The following is a 19,856-nucleotide window of genomic DNA, read 5'->3' as shown; positions in this document are numbered from 1 at the left end:
AAAAAAAAAAAAAAAAAAAAAGAAGTATAGTTTTTCTTATAACATGATCCAGTACACTCCTCCCCTACACAGGAAAAACCATTTGCCCCTAACTTGCCCTCATTCGCTTGTAGCTGTGATGAGCTACCATACACAAAACTATTCTGGTTCTATAAACAATCACTGCACAAAAGCTTTCATACCTGTAATTTACAGAACACAAAAGCAGACACTTTGCTGTACCAAGTCTTAATTATGGCATTCACACTCATCATCTTTTCCCACTAGTGTAAGTCACTTAGAACAGTTAACCCTTCCTTGGCAGAGGAATTCCAATTCTGTGTCTATTTAGTTTTTTACTTTTTGACACTAGGATTAAGTTTCCATAACAAGCAATACAACAGAGCTCCAACAATCACAGCACTTGTCTACAGTATTTTAAAAGGCTTGTGCCCACCTTTGTCAAATACATTGCACAATCATTCTGTAAATACACACCAACATAGTCTCTGTTACCTGAACCTATGGTCGCAACAGTAGTAGAGGAAGGAAATCCAGCTTTTCTTCCTGTAGACTCAGTTTTGTCCAAAGCAGCATTTAAAGACAGAAGCAACAAAAGAACAAAGAATGAAGGATTGACTTACTTTTTACCTTTCAGACAGCTATACAATGCAGACATTGTCTGGCGGGGCTTGAATCCACTTATTGCATTGCTTTCCCTGTGATGCCTTGGGCTGGGATTATACAGTACTCACGATCCAAATGCCATAAAATGCCCACACATACAGCACCTACTATGCGGAGACACAGCAGTGGCTGCTATTCAGACAGATCCATGATCTCTTGTTGGGAATAAGGAAGGCTGTGCTTATTCCATACATGGCTAGTCTCAGTGCCCTCCCCTTCTCCATTCTTATTTTCTCTCTACCTCTCCTCTTGCAATCAAAGCAACATCCCAAGTAAATCGTATTTTAAACTGCTTGACAGAACTGCCTTGGGGCAACTACCTTTGAGGTAATAGGAGAGAAAGGCAGTTCTGCTACAGTGCTTTTCAAAAGAGACTTTACAGCATTTGCAACAACACATGCAATTTCATGACTAGGCTGTTACTATCCTCAAGCTCGCACTTGTCTTATTACAGTTTTTGCTTTTTGTTAAAATGTACCAAAGTTTGAGATTTCTCTGTGCCTTGAATCTGATTTGGTCTGTAGATGGTGCCTGTTGCCCAAAATAAACTTTATTCCATTTATAAAAACTGCATTATAGTTATACCTGTGGCCGATTTATTGGCTACAAGCTGTGCCTTTGCTGCCACCTTTCTTTACTTTAGTTTTATATTCTTTAACACAGGGGTGTTACTCATGGCAAAATAATGAGATTAGTCAAATATGAACACTGTCAAGCAAAAAAGATTTTTTTAACATAAAACAAGTGTAATGTGTGTAATCCATGGTTGTATCCCTTCTCTTTGCTGCTCTTCCTTTTAAATCCTCATGTCTTCTCATGCTTGAGGAGAACTTCCCTTTGCAGCTGAGTGCCTCTTCCTGTAGTGCTGGCTCAGGTTGCAAACCTACAGACAGACACCATGTATCCATTCCAGAGACAAGGCAGTCTGCTGCAAAACAGAAGTTCTGCCCAGCATGAGAAGAGATACAGATTTAAAAAAAGAGCAGCAAAGAGAAGGGAAACAACCATGGATTACAGTAAGGCGCACATTACAGTATTGTTTCATGTTAAAAAAAATCAGAGGGTTTAATGTCACTTTAAGCTTCTTCTGCAGCCTCTTGCCTAGTGATACGCTGCAAGTTACAACATTACAGTCTGATCAGTGGAGGAGAGGAGACTGCACCAAAATTGATGACATCTCAGCCTTGGCCAAAATCACTAGACTGGAGCTCCAGGAGGTCTTTTTAATAAGATGTAGATCTTTTTTTAAAGTTATAGTGTTGTTGCATATTGTGACATGTGAGGAATGTATTCATACAGAATTATATACAGAGAAACACTACATTTTATACAGAGAAACACTACATTTGTCAGACAGTGTTGTCCCTATTTAAATGTAACAGTCACTTTCCACTTTCTTTTAAGCCTACACATTAATCACATTCTATATTCGACTTGTTACACAGTCCAGGCCATCAGTGATAGTATTGCACATATACAAACACACCCACTTTACAAGTTTGACAAAAATAACTACACTATGCTTTGACGACGACTATACAATTTACATAGCTACCAGATGACACATTCACTACACATTTGGTTAGTGAATATTTAAAAGTACAGAAGCTAAATTTTAACAGCTGAAGAGGCCAGTAAATGCTTCAGGTTAAACAAATTTTACTAGTACTACTTATCACCCTACACACCCTCTCCACCCATAACAATCTAGCATGCATAATGGTATTACCAGGAAAAGGGCAGTGAATGTCCATCAACATTGGAAGGGTTCTCTATGAGGAAAGTCCCCCCCCCCCCCCCCAAAAAAAAAAAGTATCAGTGTCCACTTTTGAGGGGCACAAGATTCTTCTGCACCCCTGATACCCAAAAGGTTGAGTTAGTATGGGGTGTGGTTTATGTGTAAACTAAATGCCCCTCCCTGGTAAACTGCAGAAGGGGTCCGTTGTACCACTTACTGGTTTATCCAATGTGCAGGTATGAAAGAGTTAAAAACTTTAATTACACACACAACCTTTTAAAAGGTCTCCTTCAAACTGCAGTGGAAAAAATAATGGAGTGTTGAACTTATAAAATCTGATAATTTTTTTTAAATGGTATTCGTCAATTCTTCACTTTTAATAGAATTCCTTACTAAAGCTGACCATGCAAACACAAAGACCAAAACTAGGAGGACGACACACATGCATTTCCATAACACTTAAATCAGGAACCCAAAACAGGAAGGCACAGGAGCAGAAGGCAACAGAAAAAAAAAAAAAAAAAAAAAAAAAAAAAAGGAGGTCTCCAATGTTCCAAGATTAGATGGTTAGAATAAAGAAGTCAAATGTTCAGTCTACAGTTCACTGGAAAATGACTCTTCTTCATTGTACTCCAAAACAAGTTCCAAAGGCCATGTCTTTAGGATGAAATAATCCATATGGCTTTAATGACCTGGGACTGAACTCACTGTGTACACACAGTAGACTGTCTTTCCAAGCCTCTACAGAACAGAGATGAACTTTTGCTTCTAAAAAGGGTGAATAATACTATAAAACGCTCAAAAAAAATAAACCATACTCCCAAACATGGAAACCGATGATAATGGCAGACACATTTTACATTGCTCTAGGGAGATTTTAACTTGCATGAAGTCCGTACAAAAAAAAAAAATTTTAAAGAAGAGCTCCAGGCTTTTTTTTTTCTTTTCCGTTGCATAGAGATCGTGCAATCAGATACGGATGTACCTTGACCTTTGAGTTCAGCCTGTATCTCTTTAGAAGTTTTCCTTGGCTTTTAGTCTACCATTTACACTCTCCTTCAGCTCAATCTGGAGTCGATTTTACTCTTGTGACCACCTCCAGGAAGGCCTACATAGACCTTAAACTTAATATTCATAACGGTTGTCTTAGTTCCTAGTTGGAGATGGTCTTATAGCCTTTATATTTTACATGCTAGTCTATAAATTTTCTTTCAGATGGCCTCAGATAACTCTTTTGCCTTCTCTGATCCATGTTTAGTATGATGAACATGATACCAAACTGCATCCATAAATAGGCCATCTGATTAGGGAAGACCATGAGTGATACTAATACAGAAAACAACTTAATTATCACCATGATTTAATTATTTATAATCTTTTCGATACCATCAAATCTGTCCATGTAATTTTAGAATATCTTTTTTTAACACTTTCTTTGCTTTACTCTACAACAAACCAAAGGCATGCCGGTATGCATGAGGAAATTGGTCCTATTTCCAGGAGGAAGGAAGCATGGTTTCAATAAGCTATAAGTTTACTAACAAATCTGTCCACATCTTTAGAAGTGCAGCTACACTAACAGTTTTCTCTTACTTCCCTGCAAAGTCCAACAAATACCGTTTGTCAATCAGCACCTGGCCACATCTAGTCCAGCTCACTGTTTGGATTGGCAGCACTCTTTTGCTGAAACCCTTCCATTATGAGCTGCAGTATCTGGGAAGGAAGTGTGCGAGGCATGAAGGGAGATTTGTCTCAGTCAGGGAAGGTAAAAAGGAAGGGTTTTTACTTTATGACGCTTATGCATCACATAGTAACTGGATTTGGTACTTGTTTAGACTGTCATGAGTTTTTAGTTTTACTTTAGAGCCACACTCTGGGCAGAATGATAATTTACACACTGCACTGGGTGTGTTAATCATCATTAAAAAAAAAGCGGTGTTCTGTGCAGAGGGCAGCCGCAAAGCAGAAAAATCACCTTGCAGCACACTGTGCCCAAAACAGAATGCCCAGCTTCCGGGCACTGAAGGGAGCAATGCATCCAGAGCTGTACAGTGCTCTGTTGCATAACCTGCCCTTTTTCATAATCCTCCATTCACAAAAGGTCTTGTATTTTTTTTTAAAGAATACTGTAAAAGACATCCTGTGATTGGTGGGGGGGATTTGATAGCCTCTAATCTATTCAGTGCCCAAAATCTGGTAGTTATGTGCAGAAGCCAGCATGCTGCAAGGTAAGATTTTTTCACTTTGCAACCGCCCTCTGCACATAGCACCCAGCTTTTAATCCACTTCCCTTTTACATACTATATACTAAATTCACACAGACTCCCATCTCCAGAGATTTGTCCACCCCCGACATTCTCAGGGCTGCAACGAAGAGGGAAAAAAAAACAAAAAAAACCCACACAAACAAAAAATTGCAGCTATATCATAGGATTAGAAAATAATGATGTGAAAAAGGTGGTGGCGGTGTAAAGAATACTTTAATTCACAAACCAAATGCAGATAAAGTGGACATTTTTGTGGCTAGAATGGGACATGTATTAATATTGGACAGTGTACACTGGTATTTCCTGTAGAATAGCAGCAGCCAAAAATTACATACATCATTTAACTATGGCTCCCTTGTGAAGACATATGAGCAGTACAGCTCATACAGACACTACTGTATTCATGCAGGCAGTGAGCTCCTCCGTACTGGAACACATTACAACTAAATAAATGTCTGTGGTTGAATTTGAAGAAAAAAAAAAATGTAAACAGCTTTACAAAATTAATATTCAACCATCCCACAAGATACTGTAAGGGAGAACATCCAGAAATGATATATTACACACACACAGGCCAGATTATGACCACCCCATCAGTACTTCGTTGGGCCGCCTCGTGACTCCACGAGATGTTGAAAAAGGTGATGCGAGGAATCTGACACTGCACTGTTGCCCTTCTGTTGTCTTTTCCAACACTCTTGCCACTCTCCGTTCTGCCCTAACGTTGACTAGTCACTGACGGCCACAATTCGCATGTTCAGACCCAGATTTTCGGCTGACAGTCCAGTCTTTAAACACTTAACAACAGCTGCTCTTGAACATTTAACGAATTCTGCTGTTTTGCTGGTACTCGCTCCATGGCTCTGAGCGCCAACAATCATCCCACGTTCAAAGGCTGTTAAATCGCATTGTTTACCCATATCTTCAGAAAAATAAAATCACTTCTACTGTCGTGGTAAATAACCTGCTTCCCAATTTATAATGGTCTGGCCCTCTAGCAACTTCAGCGCAAAATTATAGCTAATTTGCCTACAAACTAGGGTTGCCACCTGTCCAGGATTCACCCGGACAGTCCGGGTTTTGAATGCTGTGTCCAGGTTTCATGGCAGCAGAAACTCGGACACAAAATGTCAGGCAGACAGGGGCAACTAAAAATAACATAGGGGCTACTGGCCCCCCTTTGAAAATAGTCTCAACTGTGATATTTACATATGAATGGGTGGTCCCTTTACATATGAATAAGCCGCGACTCATTCTCCCAAAAAATTTCGGCACATCGCTAGAGTGTTCGGGTTTCGCTTGAAGAAAGGTGGCAACCCTACTACAAACGTCAGGTGGTCATAATATACACACACACTTTTACCTCCAAACCCCCCACAAAGAGAAATCCCTCTGAAATATTCATTTTCATATTGAGTAAAGTATGTTCCCTGAAAAATGGCCATTTATTTTGGACACAGAGGGGTCTCTCTAAAATGTCTTTTAATGCAACACATTTTGTCCTGTGTGGCCACCAATGTGTTCCTACAGAGCACTGGTGGTACTTCACTTGATCCACCAATCTGATCAGAGCGACCCCCCAAAAAGCTTAATCCTGTTTGATGGCTGTGGGGACAGAACTCCTGTTTCTAGCCAGAACACATTGATTGATCAAACCAAGTCTCCGGTTATCCTCCAAACTGGCAAAACATCTGTCTTAATATCAGTCTGCTGTAATACCTGTATAGCGGTACTAGAGGTTTTGGAAGAGGAGAGGCAGAATATTGGGCCAACCAGGCTCCATTTCCTTTGCACTGTGAACATGCTAACAAGGAGGTGAAAAAGTTGTTTGAGGGCTAGGTCACATCAAGTGCATAGCAGTTTAACCCCTTAAAAAAAACGCATCCAGTGTATTCCAATGGTATTTTGGGCTCTAGTTCACACAAGTGCGTTCAGTTGCGATGCGTTTGGAAAAAAAAAACTGAAGCAGGCACTATTTTTTCTGCACTGCAACGCTCCAGACTGCACCAAAAATGCATCAATGCCTGCATTCCATGGATCCATGTTGGAACAATTACAAGGTAAACACAAGGTCAGAGGAAGAAGGAAGTGATCTCAAAGATTATCTGCATACCGACAAAAAAGAAAAACTGGAAGGCATCAAAAACTAGTAAAAAAATGCATGCAAACGCACATGAATACTTGAGCAGAAACACAGATCTGCTCTGGACTTGGTGTGAACAAGTCCTGACTGTCCAATATCTGCCAAACAATAATTAAATGTTTTATATATTATTAATAAAACCTTTGGCAGATCAAACAGTTTACGTACTGTATTAGGTGTTTCTATTGCATAATCAGGGCCGGATTTGCCACAAAGACCCAGCATGGTTTTTTCTACATTCAGCCCTGCTTTGGGTAAGCAGGCCTAAATGTAGAGTGGGAAAGAAACTCGTTTACAAGTGAGCTCAGCAATGTCGCCGAAATCACTTGTAATAAGACTGCAGCTGGTCCGTCCTTTTTTTCCCGCACATCTCTCCTTACCAGCCAGAGATCCTCAGGATGGGGAGCAGGAGCGAAGAAAGTCCATTCTCCACTCTGCCCTGTGTAATCAGTGAGAGCGGCACTCGCAGCCTTCCCCTCATCTGTCACAGGAGTTCCAGCACAGTGCTATGCTAGAACTCTTGTATTGGAAGTGACAGGTTCAATAAAGGAGAACCTGTCAACTCCTAATGCTCCCCTGTGTGATAGCAATAAAGTTAAGTGGGAAAAAACAAACACACTAAAACTAACCCTGCTGCCCCCAACTGGTTGCCATTTGCCACGGGGGAAGAGGGGGGTGCCTTGAGGAACCTGGTCTTGGGGCAGCAGAGAGTAAATCCAGCCCTGTGTATAGTCATTTGTCTGCTTGGACTTTAGCTTTAAGTTTTAAAATTCTCTTATCCATGGCTTACTCTAAAATGGAACATAAAAATTAGTGCTTAGGAAAGAGTAATAAGATATTTTTTTAAAAACCTACAAACCTGAAATACTGGTGCCAAAGGTTGTGGCCATATACGTTAGTCACATGCAATCAGAGATAAATCATTGTGGGCAGCTTCCAGTTCATTTGTCTGTGTAAAAGAAGACATTCATAGGGGTTTTATAGCAAGAAGCAAAAACATTTTGTGGTCTAGGAATATGAAATTCAATGCAAAAACACTAGAACTGCCTATTCTCCTCAAGAAGGTGGAACCCTGGAAGAAAAGTTGATTTCCAACTGATTTTACCTGCTAAAGTGTATGTCCAGCCAAACATTTTTGTTTTTGGGGAAGGGGGAAAAGGATTAAAACCCATGTCAGTTTTCTACTATTCAGGACTCCATTAACATGATTTTCCCCTCACTTCCTTCTCCCTAATGGAGCCCCACATAGCAGTGAAATCTGAGGGATTCCAACCTTTCCTATCCAAAAGTTAAAAAAAAAAAAAAAAAAAAAAAAAAAAGGAACTAAGGAAGGGCACCTTCACACCACAGAGGTATCACAGTCAACAGATGTATGATCAGTGTTCTGATGTGCATTAATTATCTATTTCAGCAGACTAGGGTCTAGTTGGTGACCAAGCCGACATAGCTAAATTATGTTTCTTAATCCAATCTTCTTTCTTGTCCTTTTCATCTGTCCCTCCAGCACTGTGGCGGGTCTCCGATCCAGCACTGACTCCTCTGAGCTTGCTGGCACTTCCTGTCCCACGGTGTCTGCATGCGGGTGCACGCATCCATAAACTTACCTTGCGTCTCTCCTCGCGCCCCGGCCGAAAATGTGATCGGCGCATGCCCCCGCCCCAAGATGCTTTTTAACATTTTCGGACGGGAGCGCACGGAGAAGACACGGATAAGTAAACACTTTCAAAGCTTTTTTATTTTACACTTTTTGCATATATCTACTGCTTGCTAGAGGCTTTAATTATCCTTTAACTGCCTGGAGAAAACTGGAGGTTCCAACCAGGATAGGTAGTCTGGCAGAGAGGCACCCGAATCAAAAAGCTGGCTAAAATCAAATTTTTAGACAGCTGAAATATTTCACATTACATTTCAAATTACAAATTATTGTCAGTCTATTCTGCTGATAAAACCTAAATGTAATTGACCTATAACAAAGTATTGGACCAAGAAAGCCAGAGGGAAATCTGAGGTCAGTGTCAGAAAAGTATCCACGCTAATGATCCAGCATTGCAGCCATATAAAATTACTACTGGGTCTCAAAAACCCAGAGATAACAATCATTGCCCAATCAGGCCAATATTGTCCAAAACAGAACACAGCAAAATAGTCATGGTGACTTCACACCCAGTCTCCATTAAAAGGGCCACCAAAGCATTTTAGATGGAGGGACAGGGGGACGGACGGACACACCTAAAATCAAAAACTCCTTAAACTGACATTTCTTTAAAAAAAAAAAAAAAGCACTATTCTAAAATATAGTACGTTCCACATGTATTAAATCTGTCACGCATTAACTTTACTACACAGGATAAAACAGATAGGCTATACTGCCACCCACTGATATAAAATATGCTTCAGTTTTACACAAAACAGGAAAAGAAATGTGACGTAAACATGAAAGATTCTTTTACATCCAAAAATCAAAGTAAAAAAACAAAAAAAACAGTTCAGCACAAAACCTATACACGATACATAAAAGGTGGAACTCTAGCCTAAAACATCCCTGTAACACAATATTGTTTTTAGATCTGGCTGTATCAATATCGGAAAGACTTTAGCCCATTTCTTGTACCAATGACAAGTGAACACAAATCAGGGTACAACTTCTAAAGAGGGACAAAGACAGGAACAGAGATCTGCAGGTTCTAAACCCGACCTTTGTAAGCCGGATTTACTACTCTAGATCTGTCAAGTACCTATATGTTGGCTACGCAATCCTATCAGCTGACCAACACCCATGAAGCATTTAGTCATAAAATGGGAAAGCTGTAAGAGTTATAAGGTCGAGAAAACTAAAATTAAAGATAGTTAAAGACTCCACCTAATGCTTTTTATCTTCTAATTGTAGGTTAGTGATGCTAATATTATAATAGAGGGAGAAGTCTATTGAACAAAGCCTCAACAAGCACAGAGCATAAAAAATTATCAAGGGTATGTCATTAATCACTTTAAGGCCACTGTGTGAATGCTCACTTCTTCCACTGCTGATCTCTGCTGTAAGGAAGACAAATTGCCCAACAAATCTTCAGAATCCAACATTTCTAGGTAGGTCAGATTACTGGTCAAAATTATTTTAGCAACAGAGTCACTGGGGCTCCCTGTATGGCCTGTTCTTGGTGTTGTGGCTTTCCCTAGTAGAAAAAGGTGTGCATGGGTGAAGTGTGACACAACTAAGGCAGAGACCAGAGTGGTGAAAAATAGCCTCTTTAATCCCTCAAGACATTAGGTGTTTGGGTTCTCCCTTCACAGGCAGTGTGGCACCATTGGGAATGCTCTACCTGGGGTTTTCAAGTTTGCCTCCTCTATAGAGTTGAGGCAAGAAAGGAGAGTTCGTATTCCTCCATGAAGAGTTAGCAGCCTTTTTTTTTTAAGCTCCTGATGTAATATGGGAAATTACAAGTGGAAATGGATGCCAATGCCTGAAGAGAGTGCAGGGTTTTTTTTAGACGTGCGAGTCATTGGAAAACGAAATTTCGGAAATTCGGACGAATCCGAATTGCAGCTGTAACGAATGCAAAGTAATCCGAATTTCCGAAAATCGTTGGTAGTCTGGACGACATTTTGTTTGTTGGATGAAATTTAGTTGCAGCAAAATGACATCTGAGGAAAAAAAATATGTTTTTTCCCCTCGAACGTCACTTCGCTGCAACGAACAATCGAACGAACTAAACGAAACGAACGTTCGTACAGACTACCGCTAACAAATTGATTTTCGGACCCGATTCTCGAAAAACAAAATAAAACGCAAAATCTGAATTTAAAAAAGAAATAATGAAACTAAACAAATTTTTTGCTGGTGCACATGTCTAGAGTTTATTAAAAAGGTCTAGAAAGCAGCAGAAAGGCAAAAAGAATCTGGTGCACAAGTCGACTAGATCTGGTGACCTTCTTTGAAGGGAATTGTACATTTAGCCCCCAAGAGACCTGGAGAGCGATAGGTGGTGTTTTTTTGTATGCCACTGCAGAGGCACTTGTGCGGCACTAATTAGCCTGAGGCGTAGTGAAAGCGTTGTCCATTGACAATACAGAAAAGCATGTGGAGCAGGGCACATTGAAGAAAGAGTGTGGTCCCAGGGTATATGGCACCCATCTGCCACTGCTGTCATGACATGGTAATGGAGACCATCCCTCTCTCGTGTAGCCACCCTTTCAATCCAATGCTCATGTTACATATATACACACACACACACACACACACACGTGTGATAGACACCCAGATATAGAGCAGTCCATGCCTAATTTTGTACAGAAAAGGGTCCATGCCTAATTTTATACAGAAAAGGGTCCATGCCTAATTTTGTACAGAAAAGGGTCAAAGTATTTAAAGGGGTTCTAAACCCTCCGTTTTCTTGCCTATATTTACTGCTAGCAAGCAGTAGATATAGGCAAAAAGTTTTTTGTTTTTTTTTAAACTTACCCTGTTTTCGTAGCACGCTCCCAAACGAGAATCCGTAAATGCTCTGGTGGGCGCATGCGCAGTTCGGATTCTCAGGCAGGAGATGAGCAGAGACGCAAGTTAAGTCTATGGACGCATGCACCCGCATGCAGACACTGCTCGATCGGAAGTGCCTGCAAGCAGAGATGAGTCAGCGCTGGATCGGAGAGCCGCCGCACCGCTGGAGGGACAAATGAAAACATCAGGAAAGAGGAAGATTGGGTTAATATGCACATACCACACACACCCTTTAGGAATGTTACATAAATCTGCCCTAAATTAATATTTTATAGACCACCAACATTTATCCAGGAACATTCCTCCCACTTGTCTTTGGAGAAAGCATTTTTTTTTACTCATGTGAAATTAGATGCAGATTTATACACAAAAATACCCAACATCTCTGGCAGCTTTCTTTTGCTCCGTCTACATTTTGTTTGTTTTTTTATTTCTAGATAATGGACCAGAAACACAATGTCTATGATGCCTGTTTAAAAGAACATCACCGATAATAGAACTCTGTTGAAAGTGGACTCTCAGAATTCCATCACATGTTGTCTGGAAATCCACCAGGTCTATCCTTACAAGCCAAGATTAAAGAAAATTATTCCAAAGCACATTTGTAAAAGCCACATCACTGCTATGGACACGAATTCTGCTCTGGGTAAATGTTCAGTCAAAATTTCCTCCCCTGTCACACGTGGAGGAAGATGGTGTGCAGCACACTGCTGAATTTTTACAGATAGCCACCAAAGGCACATCTGTAGTCGACAGTCTGCAATGCACCCCAAATTTGTGAATATTTATTCATTACAGTGGCGTAGTGGTTAGCACTTCTGCTTTGCAGCACTGGGGGTCCCTGGTTGAAAACATAGCCAGGTCACTATCTGCATGGAGTTTGCATGTTCTCCCTGTGCTTGCGTGGGTTTCCTCTGTGTACTCTGGTTTCCTCCCACACTCCAAAGACATGCTGGAAGGTAAATTGGCTCCCGTCTAAAATCGGCCCTGTATGTATGCATGGGATATAGGGAACTTAAGATTGTAAACTCCATGAGGGCAGGGACTGATGTGAATGTACGCTATGTAAAAGCGCTGTGTAAATTGTCGGCACTTTATAAATACCTGTAATAAATAATGGTTTTACACAAGAGGAGAAATAATTTATACAAGTTCTTGAAGTAATTAAAAGCAGAGCTAAAAAAATATTCACAATTTAAAGTATCTATTTTAAAAAAAAAGTGTACGAACACAGCCAAGCACTACAGACAACACTTTATGGTCTCCTCTACGAGCTACCATCCCAGTCTAGGAAACAGATTCTATCCCTGGATGATAAATAGATTTTATACTTCCTCTTTAAAAGCTAAAGCTTCATAGCCAAGCAACAAAAGTTTTTAAAAAAAGGTGGTCATCAGTGGTGGCCTCCTTGTCCTGGTACAGATTTTTTACATAGAGTAAAATTACTTTGCTTCATCGATGTACACAATGCATAATGGTTACTATGTCAATTGAATTTTGTCTAAACATTTTGAAAAGGCTGCTGCATAGGTTTATTTTTAATGCCTTTTTTTAAGCATTTATTCTGCCCGTGTACTTGGGGCCTAAAAGGTATGGGAGCAGCTGCTATACATTTAGTTTTGTGACCGTTCATAGTAACAATTAATTACGATTGAGACTGCCCAATTCTTTTACTTTAACTGGTGGTTCTCCTGAAGAAAAATCAACATCAGAACACGTTTTGATGTTTCTTTCATTTCTACTGCAATTACAGTTATGATGTCTAGTGCTTGATCAATGCAGGGCATACTGTATAGTACACTAACCCAGTTTAGGAAAGAAAAAGCATGACTTTCACCCCCTTCAGAATAATATGGGTCATGTGATCTTAAGCAGTGTCTGCAAGTTGTGAAACAAAGCCGCTTTACTGAAGATTGAGTTCTGTGGTCTGGCTAGAATTCTAAGCCCATATTCAGCAAAGTGACCCAATAAATCTTGTAAAAAATTAATACTACGCAAACCACAGCTACAAAAAAGCTTTGGCAATGCACAAAACAGATCACCACAATGCTGGCTTTTGCAAGTGTCTAGCTCTGTAGTTTGGGAAATAGAAGAGTGCTGAATGTCGGAGGCAGGGTTGAGTCTCAGATGGGTGTAGTCTGTCCAGTCACAAACCCCTCAATATACTAGACAAGAAATCACTTTTTTTTTTACTTCATTGTCTGCATTGCAACAACTCTGTCGCTTATACAACCGTGAACATAGCTGTACTGCAAAAGGCTCAACTGAATACTTACCTCTTCTGCTGCCCATGCCAACACACACTGTACCAAACTGTACAGAAATCCTCTGAAGGAATGTCTTCCAAAACAGGCATTTCCCGGAGTGTCAACTTACTGTCTTTCATGCATCGGGGTCAGGAGGAAGAACCAATGAGCATAGCATAGGACACGGCAGAGCAACATTCCCGGAAAAGTGGTTGTTTTTGAAAGACCAGTCCCAGTGTCCCATGTCAATAGTAAGATGGCACCTCCAGTACACAGAGCTCAGCAAGTCTACATACCAGCTGTGTATGAGCACTAACCCCTCATTCTTGTTGGAAATACAACAGCATACACTGATTTGTATTACTGACAGAGATTTATTATGGTCTTGAGCTGTAGGTGGCTCTGTGGTGCAGTGTTGGTCTCTATGCTTATGTATACTGGTCTAGGATAGAACTTTCTGTGTATCCGTCTATAGGTTTCCTTCTACAATGCTGCATTCTGATGTAATGCCCTTATAAGAAAGTAAAACTTGACTCGGCATTCCTCAAGATCTCAGTGCTTCATCTAAAAACACAAACAATTCTACAGTCCCCAGTCTATGCATGAAATCCTCTTCAAGCAAAAGGCTAGAAAAGTAGTTGAAACAAATAATCATTTACTGTCTTACCTTAAATTTGGGGAATGACTATATACTTATTCCTGTATTTGAAACCATTGGGAGATTTTCCCCTCAGTTTCTGTCCGTGACATTGGGACAAGAAACAAGGGAGATCAGTTGTCAATGGGACAAGAAGGCACAGACAGGTTCTAACCCTTCCCCTTCAGGAATTTTTCACATTAACCCTTGCAGTGGGGGCCACCACAGCACTGCAAGGGTTAAGTGCTCATTTTGGTCTGGGGACGAAAATAAACTACCCTGATTCTCGTTCCCACCTGGCTGCTAGACTGGTCACTACAACCTCTTTTCCCCCTGGCTCCAATGGTCTAAGGACCCGTAACATCATCGCATCTAATGTGGGACGATTAGATGTGAGGACATCGAGGGACATACCGCAGCCAGAGCGGAGAGCAGTGAGCGGACACTGCCACAGACCAAGAATCAGATGTGTAGGTTTCTTTATTTTTGGCCCTAGACCCTTGCAGTTTGGCGATAGCCCCACTGCAAGGGTTAATGTAAAAAAAAAATGGATTTGTTCTTGAGAATCTGCCCGAAAGGGACACAAATGAAAACCTAAGAGAGACTTGTAACGAGCCCCTGATCGCTCTGTTCCACTCTCCCGGCACTAGCAATGTCTGATTTCTCGGTCGCCTGATGCACCGGGATCAGCGAACTACAGCTATGTGCTGTTCGAATCCAGTTGTGATAGCCGAGAACAAACACCAGGCAGGCTGTATGCAAGTTCAAACAGGAATCTGCTTTATTGAATGCACACAACAGTTTGAACACCGCACCCAAACCAACACCTTCCTATTGGTCATGCAAATGAAGACTTGAAACAGGGTCAGCAGGGATTGGTCCGATAGCTTGAATGGGAGGGCTGATATGTATAATGACACAGAGACGTCCCAGGAGATAAAATATTCCAAGGACCATGACAATACTCCCCCCTGGGAAACAGTCCAACAGCCACAGTAGGACCCCGAACGGGTCAACTTGAGGATGTTGGAAAAGTAGTCTTAAGGTTCCAGGTCTGTCTGCCGGCATAACCCATCTCAGCTTCTGAGAAGATACGCTATTAGCATAGAGGGGAAGGCGACTGCGCATTTTGCATCACTCCCGCTTCTAACAGCGTGGGAGACGGGAGGCCGCACTTGTTGGATCCAGGAATCAGGTGAGTAGTATTTAAAAAAAGTTTTATTTTATTTTATTGCTGGTAGTGAGGTCCCTCTGCTAAAAAAAATAAGAAAAAAAAAAAAAAAACAGATCCTCTGCAGTCTCTTGTGATAATAAACACCTACAATGCACATGGTAGCCAAAATCCAAATCATGAACAATAGGTCAGCAATAGTAATGTCCATGCTTCTCTTATAAAAAGGTCTTCTTTAAAAGCCAACTCCAGTCAATATATATTTTTTATTTTTAAGCCATGACACATTATAGGCTAATCTTTTTACATGTATATTAAAAACAAAACACCAGACATATAAAAAGGAAATAGACCGTTTAATTAAATTTTCTACATACGGGAATCTATATATCTTGTACATCTCTTACTTTCAGTGGATTTTGTGCTTGCATCAGCTACAAATTATGCTTTGACTACTGTTTACACATTGGAAACTGACAAAACTTCCCTTTTTTGCACTTTTGTCTTTGGCGAGGTGTCAGCTGCCTCAGACCATTTTTCAGCCAAGTCAATCCCAGGACAAGGAGAGTGCGTTAGTCATTCACACCATGAAGATGGGGAACTGTTCCATTTTTCATTAAGTGAGATTTAAGCACACATTTCCTGTAGGGCTATACATTTTACATACAACATTGACAATTAAAGTGAACCTGTGAGGATGGAATAAGGAAGCTGCTGTATAAAAAGGTATGCTCAGGAACTGCCATGCTTAGACAGGCTTTACTGCTACATGAGTCACTGACCTAGAACAAGCATGCTGCTGGTGAAATCTGAACTCCCATCCTTCATGATTCTGGATCATAGTCCTGGAGTCAGCAATTGCAGCTTCAAAATGTCTTTCCTCGGGTGTTTAAGGTTTGAACGAGGAACTGTACAAAGCACTATTTGCATCTAGAAAATAAAACCACTTTTTGTGAATACAGCTTTAGGGCCTGTGTCAATGGGCATTTGTTTGCATCAGATGGGTTTTGCGTTGACATACGAGTCTTATGGCAATGCAGGTCAGAAGGAGGACAATTGCAGGTCAAATAATTCAGAATGATCTTAGAAGCATCATATACTAATGCTATCAACAAGCCGAAAGACAATTGGCACAGGCTCTTATTTAGAGGGATTTCCAAACTTCTAACTGGCACATATGGAAGGATTCAACATTTAGAACCTGTGAGTTGCCACTATTCCATGGCATATTGCACTTATGAGCCTTACTGTGCTCCATGTCAACAGTGCTGCTAGATGGTAACAATATACCATATATCGTATACTTGCAATGGCTTTATAGACTGAAAACAAAAAAGGGGATTCAGTCTCAAAAGGCTTTTTCCAGGCATGTGAAACCAAAATCAGCAAACTGCTAAAGCTAACCAGCAAATACTGTACTAAAAAACAGAACACACAGTTCAAAGATGTTCTCTGTAACCATCTGCAGTTAGATTGCACAGAGCTCCTCACACTTGGGGTGTAATCTCCAGCCTGAATCTTATGCAACTTCCTTTTTCTTTTTGCTTGATGAATTACGAGTTTCAAACTTCAAGAGTGGTTAGAATCTTCTTATGAATAGCTTATTACATTGTAAATAGCTTCTTGTTACATTGGAAACATCAAATGCTCTGTGTATGCAAGAGACCACATGGAACCTGCAGTGGGTGTATTTGGGAATAGCTTTCCTACATTACAAAAAGGTTAGCAAAAGTTGTTCCCAGTTCCTGACAAAAAAGGAATAGAGTGAACAGTCACAATACAGGTATGTGTAACTAGAACCTGTTCTCCATATGCATTTCAGGGCCCAATGTTCAATTTTGACTGAAAAGTGCACCTTTAACCTCCCTGGCGGTATGATTTTTATTTTTTTTCATGTAATTTTTCGGTCTATTTTTTTTCCGAATGTTTTTCGTCTTTTTCAATTTATTTTTTTTAAATATTCCGCCCCCCCTGCGACGCGTATGCTCGCAAGCGACGGAAGCCGGCATCGGCCGCAGAACACAGCGCGGCTCGAGGGACAAGGTAAGTAAATGCTATGCAGCTTTCCCGAGTGTAGCTCGGGGTTACCGCTTACGGTATGGAAAAGTAACCCCGAGCTACACTCGGGAATACCGCCAGGGAGGTTAAAAAAAACACAAGTATACTGTAATAGCCCATTCAAAACAAAAAAAAAAAAAACTTGCAGATATATTTATTTAGCCATGTATTTTTTTTTGCAGAAATGTGATCCCACTACTTTAGAGGAGACCTTTAACCCGGTCTGTACATGCAAGCAAGGAGGTGGATTTCAGGGTCCTGTAGCATGAATAATAATGAGCAAAAGGGGTAGATTGAGCAATGCATATCTACATGAGCTCTGGGTTTTAAAGGTGTGATTAAAATGGGGGAGAAAAAAAAAAAAACAGAACAAAATATATAATTAAGAAAAAAACGTAAAATAGGTCCATCCAGAACTTATATTTTATGAGTTTTAGAGCTTTATGGAGTAAGTGAACTTTTTTTTTCCTATGTAGGACTACAGAGGATACACAACTAGTATAATGTATTTCCCTAGATTTTTACAATGCAGGGATAAGGAGGTGATTGGCTGGCAGTTGCTGCCCCAGCTCAGGTACTGGCAGGCCACTGCATCCAACACTCCAGCTCAGAGACTGGCCAGCCACTGCATCCAAAACTCCAGCAAGCTATATAGGTGTGAATGAAGAAAAGCATAGCATTTATGAGAGTACAGCAGGATGCTGGAAGGGAACTTGCAAATCAAAGGTTTCAATAAGTCACCTGTCTACAGTATCCGTCCTTGTCTGCCAAAAGCAGCCACAGTTGCCAATATTAGAATCTTAGGGCCACTATTATATATAAAATACATTTTTCTCACAACAACCATTCAGCAAGAATGCCGATTTGCATTGTATGGGATCCATACGATTCAGACAAACTTTCAAATATGCACATGCAGCATTTAACAACATGATGATGTATATGGCACAGTGGGAAAGTAAAGAATTTGCATAAATTGTACTTATAAGACAAAATGCTTACATAAAGTTGTATTTCATCTTTAGCTAAAGAGACTCAAATTTAAATGTTATAAACTTATATCTTTAGTATATATATATATATAATTTATTTTTATTTTTTTACAAAAATGCAGAAACCCCCCCCCTTTACTGGCATTCCGCTTTTCATGAGAACATGATAGTCACTGAACATTATGTGACAAAACTATCCTACTCTCCCTTGGGAGGATCACATGCCAAAAAACAATACTTTGTTTTATGAAGCATGAAAGAGACAATTGTAGGAATGTAAGATTGTTACAATGTCAGCGCACACCCAGAGCATAATCCGGAAGCTCAACACTTGATATGGAGCAGTGAAATTAAATAATAGGTTTGTTTGTTTTCCACAAATGTTAACAAGGCACCTTGGAATATTGTAAAAGATTTACACTTTGCCATTTAGAGTCTTTGACAAGAGCTACTCATTTGCTATCAAATTCATCTAATATATTTGTTCAGATATCATGTAACGCATGTTCGCAAAGCTTGTCTACTTTACCCTCCTGATAAAAAGTTATCACTCTCTTATGTACAATTAAACTAGAGCATACAACCGACAAATAAAATATTAACAAGCTTATTTAATAAGGCAGCGCAAAGAACAGTACAGACAGTCCCCGGCTTACGAACACGATAGGGACTATAGGTTTGTTAAATTTGTATGCAAGTTGGAACAGGTACATTTTTTAATGCATGTGAAGACAAAAAAAGGGGGCGTGGCCCCAGAAACGCGTCAACGTGGGCATTCCTTGCTGGCACACGGGAACGTCAGCTGTAACTTTTTTTAAGTGCAACTCCAGCCCCAAATGTTTTTCTTGTTCTGGATAGCATAGGGAAAAGGTTAACCTCCTGTGAAGTTTGTTTTGCTGTGTGTGCCCATGTTCAGATTTCACCTCACTTTCCCCATGATCACTCTTACAGGAGTGCATTTCCCTTTCTAGGGGTAGATTTCCTTCCACTTCCTGTTGTCTCAATGACAGGAAGGGAGATTAAATCCTAATGATACAGACAACAGTAAAAACCTCAGTGGACCCAGAAGAGGTGGGCACCCCTCGTCTGCTTGTCTAACAAGAGCCAACTTCCTGTAATGTACATACAGTACTACGAACCAGGCCCAAAACGATGGGCACGCCTCGTCTGCACGAGCACAGTAGCAGTACAACTACCCCTGCTGTACAGTAATAGCCTCCGTTTGTACGTAGGAGTCGTATGCAAGTTGGATGTATGTACCTCAGGGACTGCCTGTAACCCATTGCAACCTGATTTCAGTTTACAGTTGTCAGATCTGTGAAACATTAATGCAAAATATTGGTTATAGGCCATCTTTTACAGAGAACTTCAGAACATTTCCTAATCACTTGACCCCCATATCCCATCCCCCTGAATGGAATCCCATATTGGACACATTATTTCTAA

General features: G+C 40.4%; 1 protein-coding gene across 1 annotated transcript in view; it reads right to left on the bottom strand.

Moving 5' to 3' along the window:
- KIAA1210 (KIAA1210 ortholog) overlaps positions 1 to 825 on the bottom strand; it is a 57,216-nt gene extending 56,391 nt beyond the window's left edge. Inside the window, exon 1 of the mRNA XM_018570037.1 lies at positions 624 to 825. Within this exon, the coding sequence (XP_018425539.1) occupies positions 624 to 658 (35 nt within the window). The 5' untranslated portion in view covers positions 659 to 825. The remainder of the gene's footprint in view (positions 1 to 623) is intronic.
- Between the last annotated feature and the right edge of the window lie 19,031 nt (positions 826 to 19,856).

Source organism: Nanorana parkeri, unplaced genomic scaffold, assembly GCF_000935625.1.
Source record: "Nanorana parkeri isolate BGI_ZX_2015 unplaced genomic scaffold, ASM93562v1 scaffold1445, whole genome shotgun sequence".
Taxonomy (NCBI): Eukaryota; Metazoa; Chordata; class Amphibia; order Anura; family Dicroglossidae; genus Nanorana; species Nanorana parkeri.
The sequence above is the reverse complement of the archived record's forward strand: the minus strand, read 5'-3'. Positions and strand labels throughout refer to the sequence as shown.